The sequence below is a fragment of the Vanessa tameamea genome, chromosome 15, assembly GCF_037043105.1.
Source record: "Vanessa tameamea isolate UH-Manoa-2023 chromosome 15, ilVanTame1 primary haplotype, whole genome shotgun sequence".
NCBI lineage: Eukaryota > Metazoa > Arthropoda > Insecta > Lepidoptera > Nymphalidae > Vanessa > Vanessa tameamea.
Window position 1 is genome coordinate 11,036,495 of NC_087323.1, and position 17,110 is coordinate 11,053,604.

At 31.4% G+C, this 17,110-nt stretch overlaps 1 protein-coding gene across 7 annotated transcripts in view; it reads right to left on the reverse strand.

The window, feature by feature from the left end:
- Nucleotides 1–17,110, reverse strand: part of Sdt (stardust) — a 185,183-nt gene that overhangs the window by 68,049 nt on the left and 100,024 nt on the right. For 4 of the 7 annotated variants that reach the window (XM_064217166.1, XM_026642228.2, XM_064217167.1 and 1 more), the window contains 2 exons: nucleotides 13,180–13,835; nucleotides 9,560–9,685 (listed from right to left, as the gene is read on the reverse strand). In XM_064217166.1, the coding sequence (XP_064073236.1) occupies nucleotides 9,560–9,685; nucleotides 13,180–13,835 (782 nt within the window). The remainder of the gene's footprint in view (nucleotides 1–9,559; nucleotides 9,686–13,179; nucleotides 13,836–17,110) is intronic. The other 3 variants (XM_026642230.2, XM_026642229.2, XM_026642226.2) reach the window with 3 other exon arrangements.

Sequence of the window (17,110 nt, forward strand, 5' to 3'; positions counted from 1 at the left end):
TCTATAGACAATGATACCTGATATAATCTGAGGCATATCTGGCATTCCTAGCGTTACAAAAGCGCTGCAAACCGTGGGATATAAGTTTAAGTTGTCACTACCGGAAAACAACAACAATAAATTGTTATTAGACCGAAGCATAATCGGTATATGCGACATTGAATACCTTAACAAATATTAGTATAATCCTGTGTTTCCCAAAGTTCATCGAACCACTACTCATCTAACAAAACACTTCCAAATTCGGATTTAGTTTTCACGCCGAAAGGACATAACTAGAAGGATGTATCAACTTAAATTGTAAACAATTTTAATCGCAACGACTTTCAAAAGTCGAATTTATTTTTAATATTAATCAACTGAAAATCTTGACTCACACAGGCACACGAAGGGAATGAGTACTCGCAACCCACTAGTGCAAGTGCGCTTTCTGTAAGAACTCTTAACTCACCGCAGAAAACGAATGTCAGAAATTTATTAATTATTATAAAATATACATGCTATATAAATACATTGAATGTAAAATCTTATTTCGAGACGCGAAGCGAGTCTTACATAAAGACACTAGAATAATTCGTCTACGAACGTAATATTTTGTAGTGTTAAGCAAAAAGATAATAATACCTAATAACATCGAAAATTATCGTACATTTTAATTATGTATTATTAATATTTTAAATGCGTAATCATTCCTTTGAATTTCAGAGTCTATAATTTAAAAAAGTTAGATAGTCTTAGTAAACATGATAGAGAATTAATTGTTATGAGGTATATACGCTTCTACTGCCTCTGAAATATTAAAACGAGTGAGACCCGGAGCCGTTAGTGAAAATAAAGCTTACATAATTCGAAAGGTATTACGACAATGAAATACACAAAAAGAAAACATTTGAATCTTAGATATTATTAATAAAGTTTACTTCCCATTGTAATTCTACCAACGTTATTTATTGAGAATGCTCGGCGTGTTTTGGGAGTCTGACGTCATTGGGGACGTCATTTTCTACTCCATGGCGATGGGAATCCTAATCTTCCCCGTAATGAGTCGACCCGCTCCGTTCCGTCGATGAATTATTTTCGTTAAGCTGAACACATATTAATTCTTTTGTTTTCGTAATAGCCGACGGTATTTTATTTAAATGTTAAAAATATCTTGTAGTATATCCTTTAGTCTAGTCGAACAATCTCGCAGACGGACGACATAATTGCATATTGATTTCGTGTATAGTGTGTGTCTAACTTAATAACTATTTTTAATATTGAATATTAATGTTATTTTTATTTAAACCACTTTGTAACAGCAAACAAAACCTAAGTTGCAATTTATTTTCAATCATAATATTTTATTGGTTTTAATATACGTATAAATCTCATATATAGTACCGCTAAGCAGCAATACTCTATTATTGTGTTCTGGTTTAAAGGTGAGTGAGCCAGTGTAACTGCTGACACGAGGGACATAACATTATTTAATTTTCAAGGTTGGTAGTGCATTGGCGATGAGGGGAATAGTTAATATTTCTAAGAGCGCCGATGCCTATGAGCGTTGACAGCCCATATTTACCCGTCCGCCTAACTATATCATAAAAAACCCCATTTATGACTTTTTGACAAATTTTACTATTATTATCAAGTTTTAGTATTTAGAATATATTTTGAATAAACTTCTTCTACTACATGTAGAGTACACGACTTACGAAATCTTCTCGAAACATAAAACACTCCTTTACTGCGATAAAATTTCACGTTATCCGTATAATAAAGCTTATCCTCGCAAAATGTGAGGTTCTAACTTCTATCCGTGTGCCCTGAAATAAATGCTTACAGCAAACTTGAAAATAAACTCGGACTTCTCGAAAAAATAACAAGGGTAGAATCCTTTTAGCGAATTACAATGTCATTTATCTATCAAATTTGTTACTTCTGCGTGAATACTTACTAATATAATGCGGAAATATAACCATCTTTATTGTGATGAAATTCCGTATTAATATGGATGAACTATGAGGATGGACTGCGATTTTTTATAAATAGCTAGCTGCTCTATACTGTTTCACGTGAATTCGGTGAAGTTTGCCGTTTTTCGTGTTCGAAATATGAAAATTTGTCGTTGATATCATCGGGTACACGGCTGTCTATAATTTTTCTCAATATATGGGCTATCTAACGAAAAACATTGGTTAAATAGTCCAAATCGTATTGCTACGCTCTTATTAGTCCTTTAAAACCAGCAAACTCTTCTTCTCTCAACTTTTTGACTTCACGTGTGGATAAAATAAAAATACGTTCTATACAAATAAAGTCATATGTTAAAACTAGTGAAAGTTTGTGTATTGGGGTATTTGTAATTCAGTCACGCGAACCAATGGACGGATTTATAATAATAACATTTGGTTCAGGAATCATATCGTGGAACAGATCACACAAGAATTCTAAATTCAAATTGTCTAGATTTAAAGGAAGTCAAATACTAAACCTTTTTCGAAGCGCACTGCATCTTTTGGTATAAGTTTAATGTACCTTTATTGGTTTAGGCATTGCAAAAAAATCGTTTCCTCATTTATTAGTAACTACTCGTTTTTTTTTTTAAATTATTCTAATAAAAAAAATATAATTTAATTCACGGCGAGTGTTTTATTTTCACTCATTCAAAAATTGTTTACATTTATGACAAATTCTTACGTATGTACACGAGGCAGCAAGTATTCTTTGATCTATTCACTGACGAAAGCACGCCGCACTTTAAATTAAATCATGTTTAATAAAATAAATTTAGTAAATAAAGTATATTTCGTTAATGTTTTATAAAAAGAAAATCAGGCACGTGAATTTATCATTCGCTTGTGTCTCATTTAATCGGCGCATTATGTAAGCTATATAAGAAAAGGATTTGGCAGTCTGGCAGGCAGATGGACAGCCTTCCTTGAGACTGCTTTTACTGGTGAATTGCGCTGAATATAATCGGGTGGTTCGATTGAAGCGCTTAACGTTAATTCCCTTGTATTCCCGACACCCACGGGTTCGCTCTAATCATAATGATATCAATGTCAAATGTACATTTGTCAAATTATCACAAACGATTTGAAGAATACAAAAGCAAGACAGACGCAAAGATTGATGACATTTGGCATAGCGCAATAGAAAATAATATTTACTTGGTGATAGGGCTCTGGGCAGTCATCATATATTCTACGGCTAAACAGCAATATTGATTTTGAAGGGTGAGTGAACCACTGTAACTAGAGGTACAAGGGACATAACATCTTAATTTCCAAGGTAACGCATTTGCGATGTAAGGAATGGTATTTTTCTACGGCGCTAATGCGTCACATTTTAAGAGATCTGGTGGCTTTACCATAAAAATGATGTACTTTCCCATAAAAATCCAAACACCCAGTGGTCCAGTGGTTATAACCCGTAACCGATGAAAATGAGTTCAAACCTCGCCTGTTTACAGTTTTATTACACTAAAACTTAAGTTTAAACATTTTCCAAATGAATTAACTTCGTGTATTTAGAATTTTATTTTGGTTTTTGAGACAAATGTATTAAGAAAAATAAAATAAGATTAATCCATTACACAATTCAAAAGAAGTAGGTACAGCGTTAAGGTGAGATCGTTATCACAAAGGAGTTCCGAAAACACTTCAAGTACCTCGCATCACGACCATGTCAAAGACACCGACGTCTACGCCTTGCCCATTTGAATACTTGCAATACGTGAAAACAGGACAATTTTGAATACTTCACTCAGATAAAAATAGAGAATCCAGTCGCGTCGAATATCTATTTTTGCTATCCAGTTTTCCCGCGAATTATGTCAGCAAAGTATCCACAATGAGCACCCGTTTAAATCCGTTACTACGAATAACGAGAACAATTGGCTTTAAAACTATGAACGGGATTATAAATGGCATAAAATTTTACAGATTTTTTTTAAACCAACCGTTAAAAATCGTAAAAGTTAAAATATACAATTGAATTGGTTGAATTGGTATAGTTAACATTTATATATATTCATATGGTAAATCTGTAATGGATCTGTGTCACTGTAGGATATATATATATATGTATATATGTATATTTACACATGAATACAAAAGGAAAAATCACAATGTTTTCGAATATTTCCTGTCTGTGCGTCACGTCACACTATGATCTAAAACTCGTTATGTTGATTTATTATTTGTTATAATATTAAATTATGTATATGTATTACAATTTCCTTTCTATTTTAATCTACTAATAGACAATATACAAAAAAATAAACGAAATACAGTGGTCAGCAGTGGTTCGGACCTTTTCAAGGCAATCATTATAATAAAGTGGACCAAGGAAGGTGAACGAAAGTTTAAATCTTCAGCTATGCTAAAATCGACCAGGAAAATTAATGAAGAAGGAAAGATAGAAGTTGCTCACTACCCAGAAGCAGAAGAGCGTAAAATACACGAGCGATCTCATATAAACGTCCCACGATTGTCTTTTATACTAATGAGAACACACTCGAGGAGATATGACTGTTTTATTTGTTGAGCCTAACTGAAAAACTACTAAATAAATATACATAAAACTTACATCAGAAGATGCAAAGCGTTTCGGAGAAGGTTTCATTGTACAATATTATTATAAAAGTATCCACGATGGTTTCCGCTTTAACTAATTTCTTGATGTAACAAGCGTAAATTTCATGTTCTAGTATTTTATAAAATTTATGCATTTATTTGAGCATACAACCATAAGTAAGAATATTCTCGATAAAGATCGAATCTATCGAGGTCAACCTGATTACATTTAAATTACTTATATAATTACTTGGTGGTAAGATTTTGTGCGGCTGGGTATCCACTCATCAGGTATTCATCATATAATACGGTTATATTATTTTATGGTTTGAAAGGTGAGTGAGCGGGTGTAACCACAGGCACAAGGGACACATCTTGGTTCCCAAGGTTGGTCGCGCATTGGCGATGTAGGGAATGTTAATATTTATTACAGCGCCAATATCTATGTGTTTCCTTCTTATATTATTTAAAAAAAATACAGGACAAGTCGCTTTGATTGACCTTATTATATATAAAATGCTTATTATGTAAAAAATAAATTATATAATTTAATTTAGAACTTTAATATGCCTACGGATATTAAATGTAATTACAAATGATAATAATATAAACCAATGTAACTACACTGACTCACTCGCCCTTCAAACCCGAATAATACAATCATTCTAAGCTTAACGTAAACAAAGCCGTTATTGCAATGAAATCTAACAAATCGCACGAAAATACACCGAAATGAATCAAATGGCATAGTTTATGAACAAAATGTCCGGCGTCTAACAAAGAGGGCAAAGAGCAGGAAACTCGATACAAAACATTAAATAACAACAAAAGAGACGCGTGACGTGTCACACACACATACGCAATTAACACTGATGTGTGATTATGTTAGTGTGCAGCATTATTATATTCAGAGTATTCCAGTTAAACAAAATATAACATAGTTGTTAAGTATTGTACTATTGATTATTAATTGGATTTTTTAAACATTATAAAATGTTCCTTGATTTTGTTTCGCGTTAATTATTATAGTTTGTGTTTTACATTCCTGAACTAAATACGCCGAACTACTGACGAACCCTAAATACGAAGTACATTCTAATGCAATATAATGTTAAGCTAGTCCCAGACACACGATGACGAAAGTACTAAGTACATTGGTATTGAGATAAAAAAGTATATTAAGAAGATCGGCTTAATTTCAAAGGGATTTATTTTTTTAGATAATATGATATCGTATTGCTGTTTCGATTTGATGGAATTTGAGTCAGTGTTATTACGTTCGTATTTAAGCTTTGCGCCATACAGTGCTAGTATATATAGCATATTCCTATATTAATATAGCATATTATTATAATATAATGTATCTTTATAATACAACACTATTACTCTTAACTTTATATATTTCTCTTATATAATAGAGTTTATATAAATAACTTTATTTAAAGTAATTCTTTATATTGCTACCCGCACTAATATTATAAAAAGGTACAATTTGTTTGTTTAGTAATTCCCGGAATCCAATTCAAAATTATATTTTAAATATCATATCGTTTTCTTTATTAATAAACTGCACCATTACCAGCCAGTTCGCTTTTAAAAAATATGTCTATGGTCTAAACCAATCGAAGTAGGAATAAAGATAAACAAACCTTAGATATACGTATTTGCTAATAGCTCGGCTGTATTGTGCACTACTAAGTTTTTTACTAATATATCTTTATTAATAAACAACACTATTACAATTAACTACTAAAAAACACTTTATTTTTACTTCCGAAATTCCGATAACAGTTTAGTCGACGTTCAAAACGCCATTTTTTTGCAAATCCATAGTGAATATCATAGATTAATCAAGCTCTCAACCAACGATATCGCGTCAATTTTCTGTCAAATGTTGTTTATTTGGCTTTTTTCCTGTTATGATTGGAATAGAGTATATGCACAAAGTTGAAATTAGGCCTTTGCTCATCTTTTATCAAATAAAAAGAAATAGCTAATCTCATCGAACGAAATATCTTACATAATTATTATCTGCCTTAACTTACAAATGAGTTCGTTTGAACTTTAATAAGATACGTTTCGGCGTTGAGTTCTCGAAATTAGACTATATTACAATTAAAGGAGTAGTCTATATAAAAAATATATTTATACAAAAACAAGTCACTAACAAATATATAATTTATTTACTTGATATTCTTTCAGGATTTATTTATCTTAATTTACGAGTATGTAATACATTTTAATGTAGATTTTGTCTTCAGAAAAATACAGAAGGAGCGCGCGAAACATTACAATGAAGAAACAAAAGAAAATACAAATTAAAAAGCGAATACTAAACACCGTGTCGTTTGCATTTGTTTGGGTTGATGTATTACTTATAGGAAAGTTTCAGTAGGCATACAAAAAAAGTCCCATAAATGTACTATTAACATAATATACCTAGTACTAGTACAGATTTATAAATTCACACAATAACTGTTGTTTTTAGTGATGACGTATAAAAAATAGGTGCAACCATATATATTTTTAATATTTAATTTAAAATCGTTCGCTTTTATGATGTATACTTTAATTCGAATCCAAATTAACAGCAACAAAATAAGACTGAGGACATATTAAATAAATGAAATCACTTTTGTTTATGTATTTAGTAAAAAAAAATAATGACGGTACATTATTTTTCATTTTAAAAACATATCCGGAATAACAAGCGCCTGTTCGCCAGAAATACCGCGGTCCGTTTGGTCGGAATGTAAAGAATTTTTCAATAACACTGCCAGGGAGTTCTCTAAACTTTGCGAATTACATTTTAAATTATTATTTATCGCATCGTATTTTTATAACGGCTATTGTTTGTAACAATACGTTTTTATGCCCTTTATATGAATGGGTTTTATTAGAAAACAAAAATAAAATTTCATTGTACCTAGCTTACGTGTCGTATTGCTGTCACGGCTTGCTGCCGTTGGAACTTCAAAACGAACCTACAATATGTGTATACTAAAACCTTATCCGAAACACGCTACATCTTCCGGTATAAGTTTTGTATATGGCATATAGTGGCTTAGTACTTTTTTCTGTTAGGCATTACAATAAAAAAGTATTTTCTTTGATTAGTACAGAAGAACCAGGATATTATTTACTACTAGCAATACCATCCCGGCTTCGCACGGGCGCAAATTAGTAATTAAGAAAATGTTATAATATAAATATAATTCATACCCAGTAGCACTCGGGAACATTTTTACCAATGATTTTTAATTGAAAAAATAATTAGTTCATTAGTTTCGGACATTATATCTCACATACAATAAAACAAATTTGTATATTACTTTATAATATTAGTATACGACTAGCCGTGCCCGCGACTTCGTTCGCGTCAAAAAAGTTACTGTTGTAGCCTAAGTTACTCCTTATTACATCAGCTATCTGCCAGTGAAAGTCCCATCGAAATCGGTCCAGCCGTTCCAGAGATTAGCCGAAACAAACATGCAGACAAAAATTGAAAAATATGTTATTTTGGTATATGTTCCCTGTACATATACATAGACATTTAGGAAAAAAACGGTTATTTTAACATTACAAACAGACACTCCAATTTTATTATATTTATAGAGTATAGAAGTTGAATACAAGTTTGTATACCGATTGAGCAAAAGAAATTAATTTCCAAAGTGTTTCAGAACACCGATATGACAAACAGTATTTACCAATATACATACAAGTTTGCTGCTATGAGCGCATTGAATTTAAAAAAAAGGAATGTAGAAACAACCGTGAATAACCAAACTAGTACCAATATTTATTCTTTCTCACCAAAGTACGTATTTCGGTTACTAGTTAAAAACTCTAAACATTTTTACCTTGTTTATACATAAGAATCGTTTCGTTCCTAAATATAAAAAAAAAAAAATTTAATAAAATAAATTTCGAACGTAACAGTGTTTCTTTTACCAAAGCATAGCGTGATTCAGAAAATAGAATAAAGTGAACAACGCCATCTACAGACCCTGTATTGAGTTAAATTGTATTGAGTCTTTATTTTTTTTAATTTTGTAAAAAGCAAATGTATAACTATCAACGGATATTTATAATATATAAACGAATACCTTGCCCTAGAAAGGTTGTTTGTCGAAGTTGAAAGTTTGGAATTAATCATTCATAATAAGATAAACTAATCTCGCTCTAAGCCTTGGAATATACCATATAAGGTCAGATGAAACCGATATATGTTTGAAATATTTTATTATTAATTATAATAATTATTTTAATTACATCGACCTCAATTTAATTAGCATATCACAGGTATGTCATCAATTAGAACTGGCTCTATAAATTATACGTAAGTCAATGGATCTGATTTATTTAAAAAAATAAACAAGCTCGAGCAGACCGATATGAAACATTTTCCGTCAGAATTAAATGTATTGCCAAAATTCTGCATTTATTTATAATCGGTGAACAAAATTTAATATACGTACTTCATACGATAACTTAACTTCGTATTAGTTTAAAATTAGTTTTTCTATAACTTTTCGTATCAACAACATTTTTTAATCATAACTTATAATGAACACATGAACTAATTTGAATTTAGTTTTCCAATTTATATTATGTAAACAATGAAAGTTTTACTTCATTGCTTATATATTATATAATATATAAATATATGTTGCTAATTTATTATGGCTATTTATAAACTTGTGGATTTGATATTGCGAACAAGATTTGCTCTCGTATTTTCGGTAATTCTCGAATAATATATATGATAACAATAATCAAAGTCAGATTTACTTATCTGACTAAATACTGAACTCTGATTGGTCGCTTATAGCGTCATCGAATGCCACAAACTAATGAGTATTTAGAGTACTAACTAATTAGTGCTACTGACTTTAAACGGCGATTAAAAACGACGTTAATTTTTTGTCAACGAGGTAACAGCTGTTTATATAATATGTATAATAAAATAAATGTCATTCATATACTACACTGACCTGATATTTTTTGATGGAGTCGATCTGGTCCCTCGTGATGTCGTGTGCTGGGGGCCGCGGTGGCGCATCTCGGGGGGCCTCGCGCGGCGGCACCGCTGGCGCTCCCTTTGCTGTGCCGTTCACCTGCTAATATTGACATAGTGCATATAGTTGGTATATGATTTAATTAAAATAACATCACAGAGAAAGTAAAGTAATCTACACTTCAAATGCTTTAATTAATTAACAGAAGCTCATAACATATGCATCCATATGTATAATCGGCTTAGTATTTTCGATAAAACATACTACATACGACAAATCAACTAGCTCGTATATGACAAGCTGTATATTTTGTTTTATTCATTTAAAATATTTTAGTTTTGTACAGATAAAAAAAAAACATTATATACTTTATACTTAGACAATATAAACAAAGTTATTAGAAGTTCATTAAAAATAATGGTTATAGATTCAAAATAAACACAAATTTGTCAAAATTCTGGTCCCAAATACCCTCGTTCCATGACAGATTTCAAGCAGGAATATAGTTAAATACAGAAATTACATAAATTTACATGTTATGTATAATAACAACTTACATTTCTAATATAAATTATAATAATGATATATTTTTACATATAAATTAAGGACATGCTATAACGTTTACCAAAAAATACATAATCATCTTTCTAAATTAAATAACATGCGTAGAAAGTTCATCACTTAAACTATATTTTATTGAAAACTCACTTTAAAAGTCTTTCTGTCAGTCTGTTGCTCTTTTACGGCTACATCACTACGAAGAATTGGATGAAATTTGGTATAAAGCAAGTTTGAACTTTTATATGCCTAACATTAACCCTTAAAACGCGACCAATGGAATATATAAAAAATATATATCCTTTTTGTTGCTTATTTACACAATTAAAAAAAATACTAACTAGAAAACGTGTGTTTTTTTAATATTTTTAAATTGAGTTCTCAAACATACTTTATTATACATAACGTTATAAGTCTTATATAAAAATATAATTCAGTATATAATATATAACCATGAAAACCTGAAAAGAAAAAAAAAACTGGTTAAGAATTAATCTGAAAGGAAATAGACCAGTTAGATTTAGGATTATATTTAATAAATACATAGTTAAGAGGGTATTCCCGAAATAATATAAGACTAAATAATAAATAAATAAAAAAAATATTTCTATATCTCTGATTATAGATATGTCTAGATAGACTGTCAAAACTGATAAAAATATTGGCCAAAAGTTGTACTACGACACTAAGCACACGCACACTGGTAAAGCAGTATGACGTTTGGCGAGTGTCAAGCGTAGCTGTCACGCACACCAAGAAAATAAAGTTGGCGACGTTTTAGTTCTTTTGTAGTGCGACAATCTATCTACATACATAAATATAAATAATCTAAGATGTAAAATATATCATCTAAATATGTTAATAAAAGCTATTTTTTCTTTGATAACAAATATCAATGTCATAAATATATAATTTTAATTTATGTATTTAAAGAATCGCACAGATAAGCCAGCGCTATTTTGTCCATAGACAATAGTTATTTGATGGCTTAGCTTTATTTTCCTTTTATTATATACACATATATATATTTGTAAATAAATATCAAGTCGTTGCTGTATGAAAGTTAATATTCTATAATTTAATAAAAATATAATTTTATACGTATTATAAGCCTAATTATTCGGTTTTATTACCGATTTATCTTAGTTATGAGTCACTTCTTTGCAAACCAGTGGTAGATTTTTAACGATTAATAAACTAGTGTAATGCTTTCATATATTAAATAAAAAAAATGTCTTTGACTTGGCTTTGATTTGATCAATGTTGGCAGATTCGGTTGTGATTGACAATCACTTTTAATTAGGTAAATAAAATAAATAATTTCTATCGCTTAATTAGATCTCGTTACCGCGGACAGTAGCTTAGTGCAAGAAGCGTGAATGATACTCTAATGTTAATGAAAGTGAAGCAAGAGAAAATACAGTAAATATTTAAAATCTTGATTATTTACGATAAAAATGGATCATAATTAATTATATTATACAGCAGGTCGGTCAGTCAGGTGAAAAGAAGGTCTTTATAAAATACCAGCAAAACTTACGATTACCAGTACTGTATTTCATCTTTTATTCGATGGTGAAAAGAAACAACGTGATGTTATTCCGCCCTATATATCAAAACATACTGGGAAGGGCTTTGCCCAGCGGATCGTCTTATTCGAATGATGAGGAATTGTGTCTAATAAGGGCACTTTAATTAATTTAGTTTCCATTGAATACAACGTTTAGTCTATAATGAGTAAAGCCCTACATATTGTAGCTTGAATTTTTGCCGTAAATAGGGAATCGGGAATTCTTTCTTATGATTTTCATTACGTATAGATTTATTATTTAATTTTGGAAATTCCACCCACTCATCAGATATTCTACCGCCAACCAGCAGTACTCAGTATAGTTGTGTTCCGGTTTGAAGAGTGAGTGAGCCAGTGTAACTAGAGGCACAAGGGACATAACATCTTAGTTCCCGAGGCTGGTGGGGCATTGGTGATGTAAGGTATGGTTAATATTTCTTACAGCGCCATTGTCTATGGGCGGTAGTGGCCACTTACCATCAGGTGACCTATTTGCTCGTCCGCCTATCGATATCATAAAAGAAAAAAATATCCTTACTGAAATATTTAAGTGCTTGTCTAACGGATACGTACGATATCTTGGCAGATAGAAATATTAATAAATAATTATTTTATACAGACTAAGTGAAAATACATTTTTACTTTTATTTCTTATTTGATTGTAAGTTGTAATAAGCTAACTATTTATTTTCATTATTCTTCAAATACTTCAGCTTAAGAGGCATAAAATATTTTTTTCAAGAATTTCCTTTAAATTGTGTTTTTTTTCTAAAATTTTATATACCGTAATGATCCCCCAGTTTATAAAAAATAAATATAAATAATCGTAAATAAATGCAATACACATCGTGAAACAATTATTACATACTAAATATATGGAACATAGATTTCGTAGTTATGATATTGCAATATTAAATATCTTATTAAATAGTCTCCTCAATAGTTGTTTCAAGAATGTAATAGACAGATTAATGAAATCTTAAAAGTTTTGTTAATCCCAACTCCACTTTATATGAGTAATGCTTGTTGAAATACTTAAATCAATTTACGTCATAAAAACTTGACAAATATTCAACATTAGTTTCCTTTTTTCGAATTCATTATTTTTATTATAATTTATTGTCGCCTGAATTATATGTAAATAAAAAAAAATGTTAGGGCACTAATCATAATCGCGTGGGATGGTGGCAAGAATGCTAGCAGCATTGAATACCCGTTGGATCGCAATTCAGATCCTTTGGGCAAATAATGAACCAGTCCTCCTGTCACCAGTGAAGGCAATAAGACGAAGTGTTATACTTTCAATTAAAAAAAGGGGTAATCTTTTAAAATTTCGGAGATACACTTCAGAAATATGATTTGTCTTATTCGCCTTGTATCTCAACAAGCAGTACCCTCGTGCACCAAACCAACCTATATCCGGAACTACCCATCCCGATGACACCATGAATCATGCGCTCGTGTTTACCTGCAGCGGATACTTTTTGTCCGCGGTACCGGGATACTTGGGTGTACTTTTGACGATTTGCACAAAACTGTCAGGCACGTCGACCGCCACCTCCCTCCCAAGCAGTACAGGCGTCGTGTCAAAACCAGGAGGCAGGTTATAAGAAGCGTACACCGCCTCTCTGATGAGTACGGAATCAGTTCTCGCAGAGTAAGCCACGCCCACCCTGCAGTCTAGCAAAGAATCCTCTCCATTAGAGATCAACAGTTGTATTTTATGATCGCTCAAATTTTGAGTCACGTTCGACGCCACGGATTCCGATCTTTCTGACGTCAAATCGCACTTCGCTGTTTCTGATGAACCCTTACTTTTCTTGCTGCCGAAACTTACTCCGGAACCGTCTGAGCTCTGGGGTAAGGAAAGCAGTTCCATGGTGCTGTTGTTTTTGAAACTGCCTGACCCGTCAGAGCTGGGCCCGGAGATGTCTATATTGCTTTGAAGTACGGTGCTCTGTTTACTCCCAAAAGATGTCCCAGAACCCCCGGAGGATAGAAGAGGTTCGTCATCCCTTGTCCGGAGGCGTACCTGAGGAGGCCGAGGGGGCGGGTACCGGGGTGGTGTCTTGTTCCTCGCGATGAAGCTGTCCGGGACGTCCACCGCCATTTCGCGATGTGGGCCTGAAATGAGAAAGTACAAAATAATCAAAAAATTATATCTATTTTTTATTATAAATTGGTTTAATATTAAACACAAATTATAAGAAGTTATTCGCTAAAATCAAGATAATATTCATGTGATTCTACAGGTGCCTACATCACCTATCAAAGGTGCACTTCTTTTTAAATCTTCTAACAGAGAGAATCGAAGTTTAATTTGAATAAAGTGTTTAATGAACCGGAGAGTAATGTATGAAACCGCGAATAAAACAAGTTACTTCTGTTAACTGTAATTTTTTTCGACTAATAAAACATAATAAACGTCTATTAATTTGTCGGCAATCATTTAAAACACATCGTATATTGGGAACTGAACATATTTCTATTCCAAATAATACTATTGATTGATTTCAAATCCTTAAATAAAAACATCTATATTAATAATGCTGCAAATTTTGTATGGCTGATCTTGGCTTAACTGCAAGTCCGATGTGTATAATTATTTTTACATTAGATAGTTAATTTATTGAGGAAGGTAGCCTATATTACTTAACATTACGACTCTACGGAGTCGAGCAATAACTATAATTTTAGCCAATATGACAAACTGTGTGAAACACGCTTGTATAATCTAAATTTAACGAGGGTTAAGCAGCGGGCCAAAGCTAGTATTTATATATGTAGGTATAAAAACACTTTCAGTCATTAAAATTGCACCGCGTTATGACATAAATTTAAATGATGTAATTATTTTGCAAGGAATTCATTTGATGGTTTTTAATTTTCATTAACAGCCTGTAAATTTCCCACTGCTGGGCTAAGGCCTCCTCTCCCTATGAGAAGCTATGGAACATATTCCACCACGCTGCTCCAATGCGTGTTGGTGGAATACACATGTGGCAGAATTTCGTTGAAATTAGACACATGCAGGTTTCCTCACGATGTTTTCCTTCACCGGCGATCACGAGATGAATTATAAATACAAATTAAGAACATGAAAATTCCGTGGTGCTTGCCTGGGTTTGAACCCGAAACCATCGGTTAAGATGCACGCGTTCTAACCACTGGATTTGGATGGTCTATAGTTGCTACTATTATTAGTTCAATGTTTTATACATTTTCCGAATTCTAAGTAAAATGAATTATTAGAACATGATAGAATTGATTAATAATTTACTAGTGTATTACGTACATACTTCTAGGATTGAAACTGTTACTGAGAATTCGACGGAAAACTCATTAACTATTGGACCAACACGGGGTTTACACACACAGAGATCTGCATACACAAATGACCAGCGACTCAGTAAAATAAGTACTCATTGATATAATACGTAGATTGAAATCGTCTTACATCGTTTGAACCTTGAAACAACATTGGCAAGATCTCGTCCCACTCCACTGAACTGTGACAATTTTCTCTTTGAGACACGGAAGTACAATTCCCCTTGAATTGCATGCATCATACGTTGCAATCCACAGATGATAAAACTAAAGGCACATGGAACGCGCGGGACATTAACGTGAATCAACAAAAGCGAATACAAAATTAAAAGCGAGTGCAAATTCGCGGTACGTTCCCGTTTTGCTATAACGCCAAATCATGCTGTCACTTTCATTATTGAGGTATTAAATAAAGACGCGTCAATTCGCACTAACGATAATTTGTATTCGCTTTACTACACTAAAATGTTCGGTGCGCACATTTGTTTTATAATCATGTCAAAATAATTCTTGCTATTAATTAATATCATTAAGATCTAGTTTATAATTTAAGCTTATCCCACTGTGGTAATAACCAAAACATAGTATGTAATTACATCACATCAAAGAAAGATATCCTTAAGTGTAGATTTCGGGTTATGCCGGATAAGCATCTCAAAATTTTCGCGTAGATAATTAATTTGTATTTATAAATCAACTCGTTTTCGGAAAGAAAACGCATTAAGAAAACTTATCTGTGTAGTGTGTATCGGATAATTACTACTATGGTAAAAATAGTTCTCGAACTTTCTTCTTAAAATAATAGGAAGTTTTAGTCTTAGCGGTGAGACTTTTACTGTTACTTAACAGTCAAGTGGACCGCCATTAGCATGCACTTAAGGTACTAAATTATGTATTTAAATTCCGTAAATTCAGTCACTGAAGTATGAACTAAAGTCTCTTGAAATTAATTTATACGAAGCAGCACTTCGCGTGGACTTTGGACGAGTGTACCTTATCATTCAAGATATCTCACTTTCACAGGATAAAAAAAGTAATGATCGTAAAATAAAGTACGCAGTAATTTACGTCAAGTCGAATGAATTCATTTAGCTATATGTAGGAGCAATAAATTGTTGATTCGACTATATTTACAATAATGCTTAGTAGGCATTTTGAAACAATATAATTTTTAAATAAAAATAATCATACGCAAAGCATATAAAGGTTTCGTATTGTATAATTAAAAAAATACGACTAAATTAGCGACATTCACCTAACATTATACTAATTATATTTAATATGATGGTTTTATATAATATATACCAATAAGATACCATTCAATTAAATTACAATTTTATTTTTGTACATAGAAAATAAAATAATTTAACTTTTTAATCTATACCGAAATCGTAGTATGACCAAGAGGCATTCTTATAAAGCCAAGAACGTCAGAAAAAATATATTTATACGAACGTGAAGTCATTAAAAAATAATTTATAAGAAAATAATCTTAAGTATTCTTGTAATTAACTTATATGAAATAAATTTAAATAGTAGAACATTTAAGATAACTTTTAAATGTATTTTTTTTATTTTGATGTGATATTGTATCTACTGTTGGTTGACTGAAAATAAAATTAAATATGTATAGATTATGTAAGTTAAAATAATGTGTCTCAAATGTACATGCGTTTATGTTTTTTTTTTATTATACTTTTTACTTTTTTTAGGCACAAATACTCACTCAAAACTATTCTTAACACTAGCAGGCACTTTAAAAAGTCAATTAACGTCAGTCTAGCGCTCAAATATTTCAACATCCCGAAATGTAAATTACTCAGAAAAGTACAGTAGTTTTGCTTTAAATAACAACTTTTAACAAATTTAATAGTGGAATAAATTCAATTTTAAGGAAACGTTTGTTGGTTTCTAAAAATAAAACAATCATAATTTATATATAATGATGTCTCTTAAACTGTATTCCGATTAAGATTTGTATAAAATGACATTAAAATATGTAAGAATAGATAATAAATGATTTTCAATGTATTTTTACAGTTTAATCCAATCAAAAAGGTATATAAGTATTA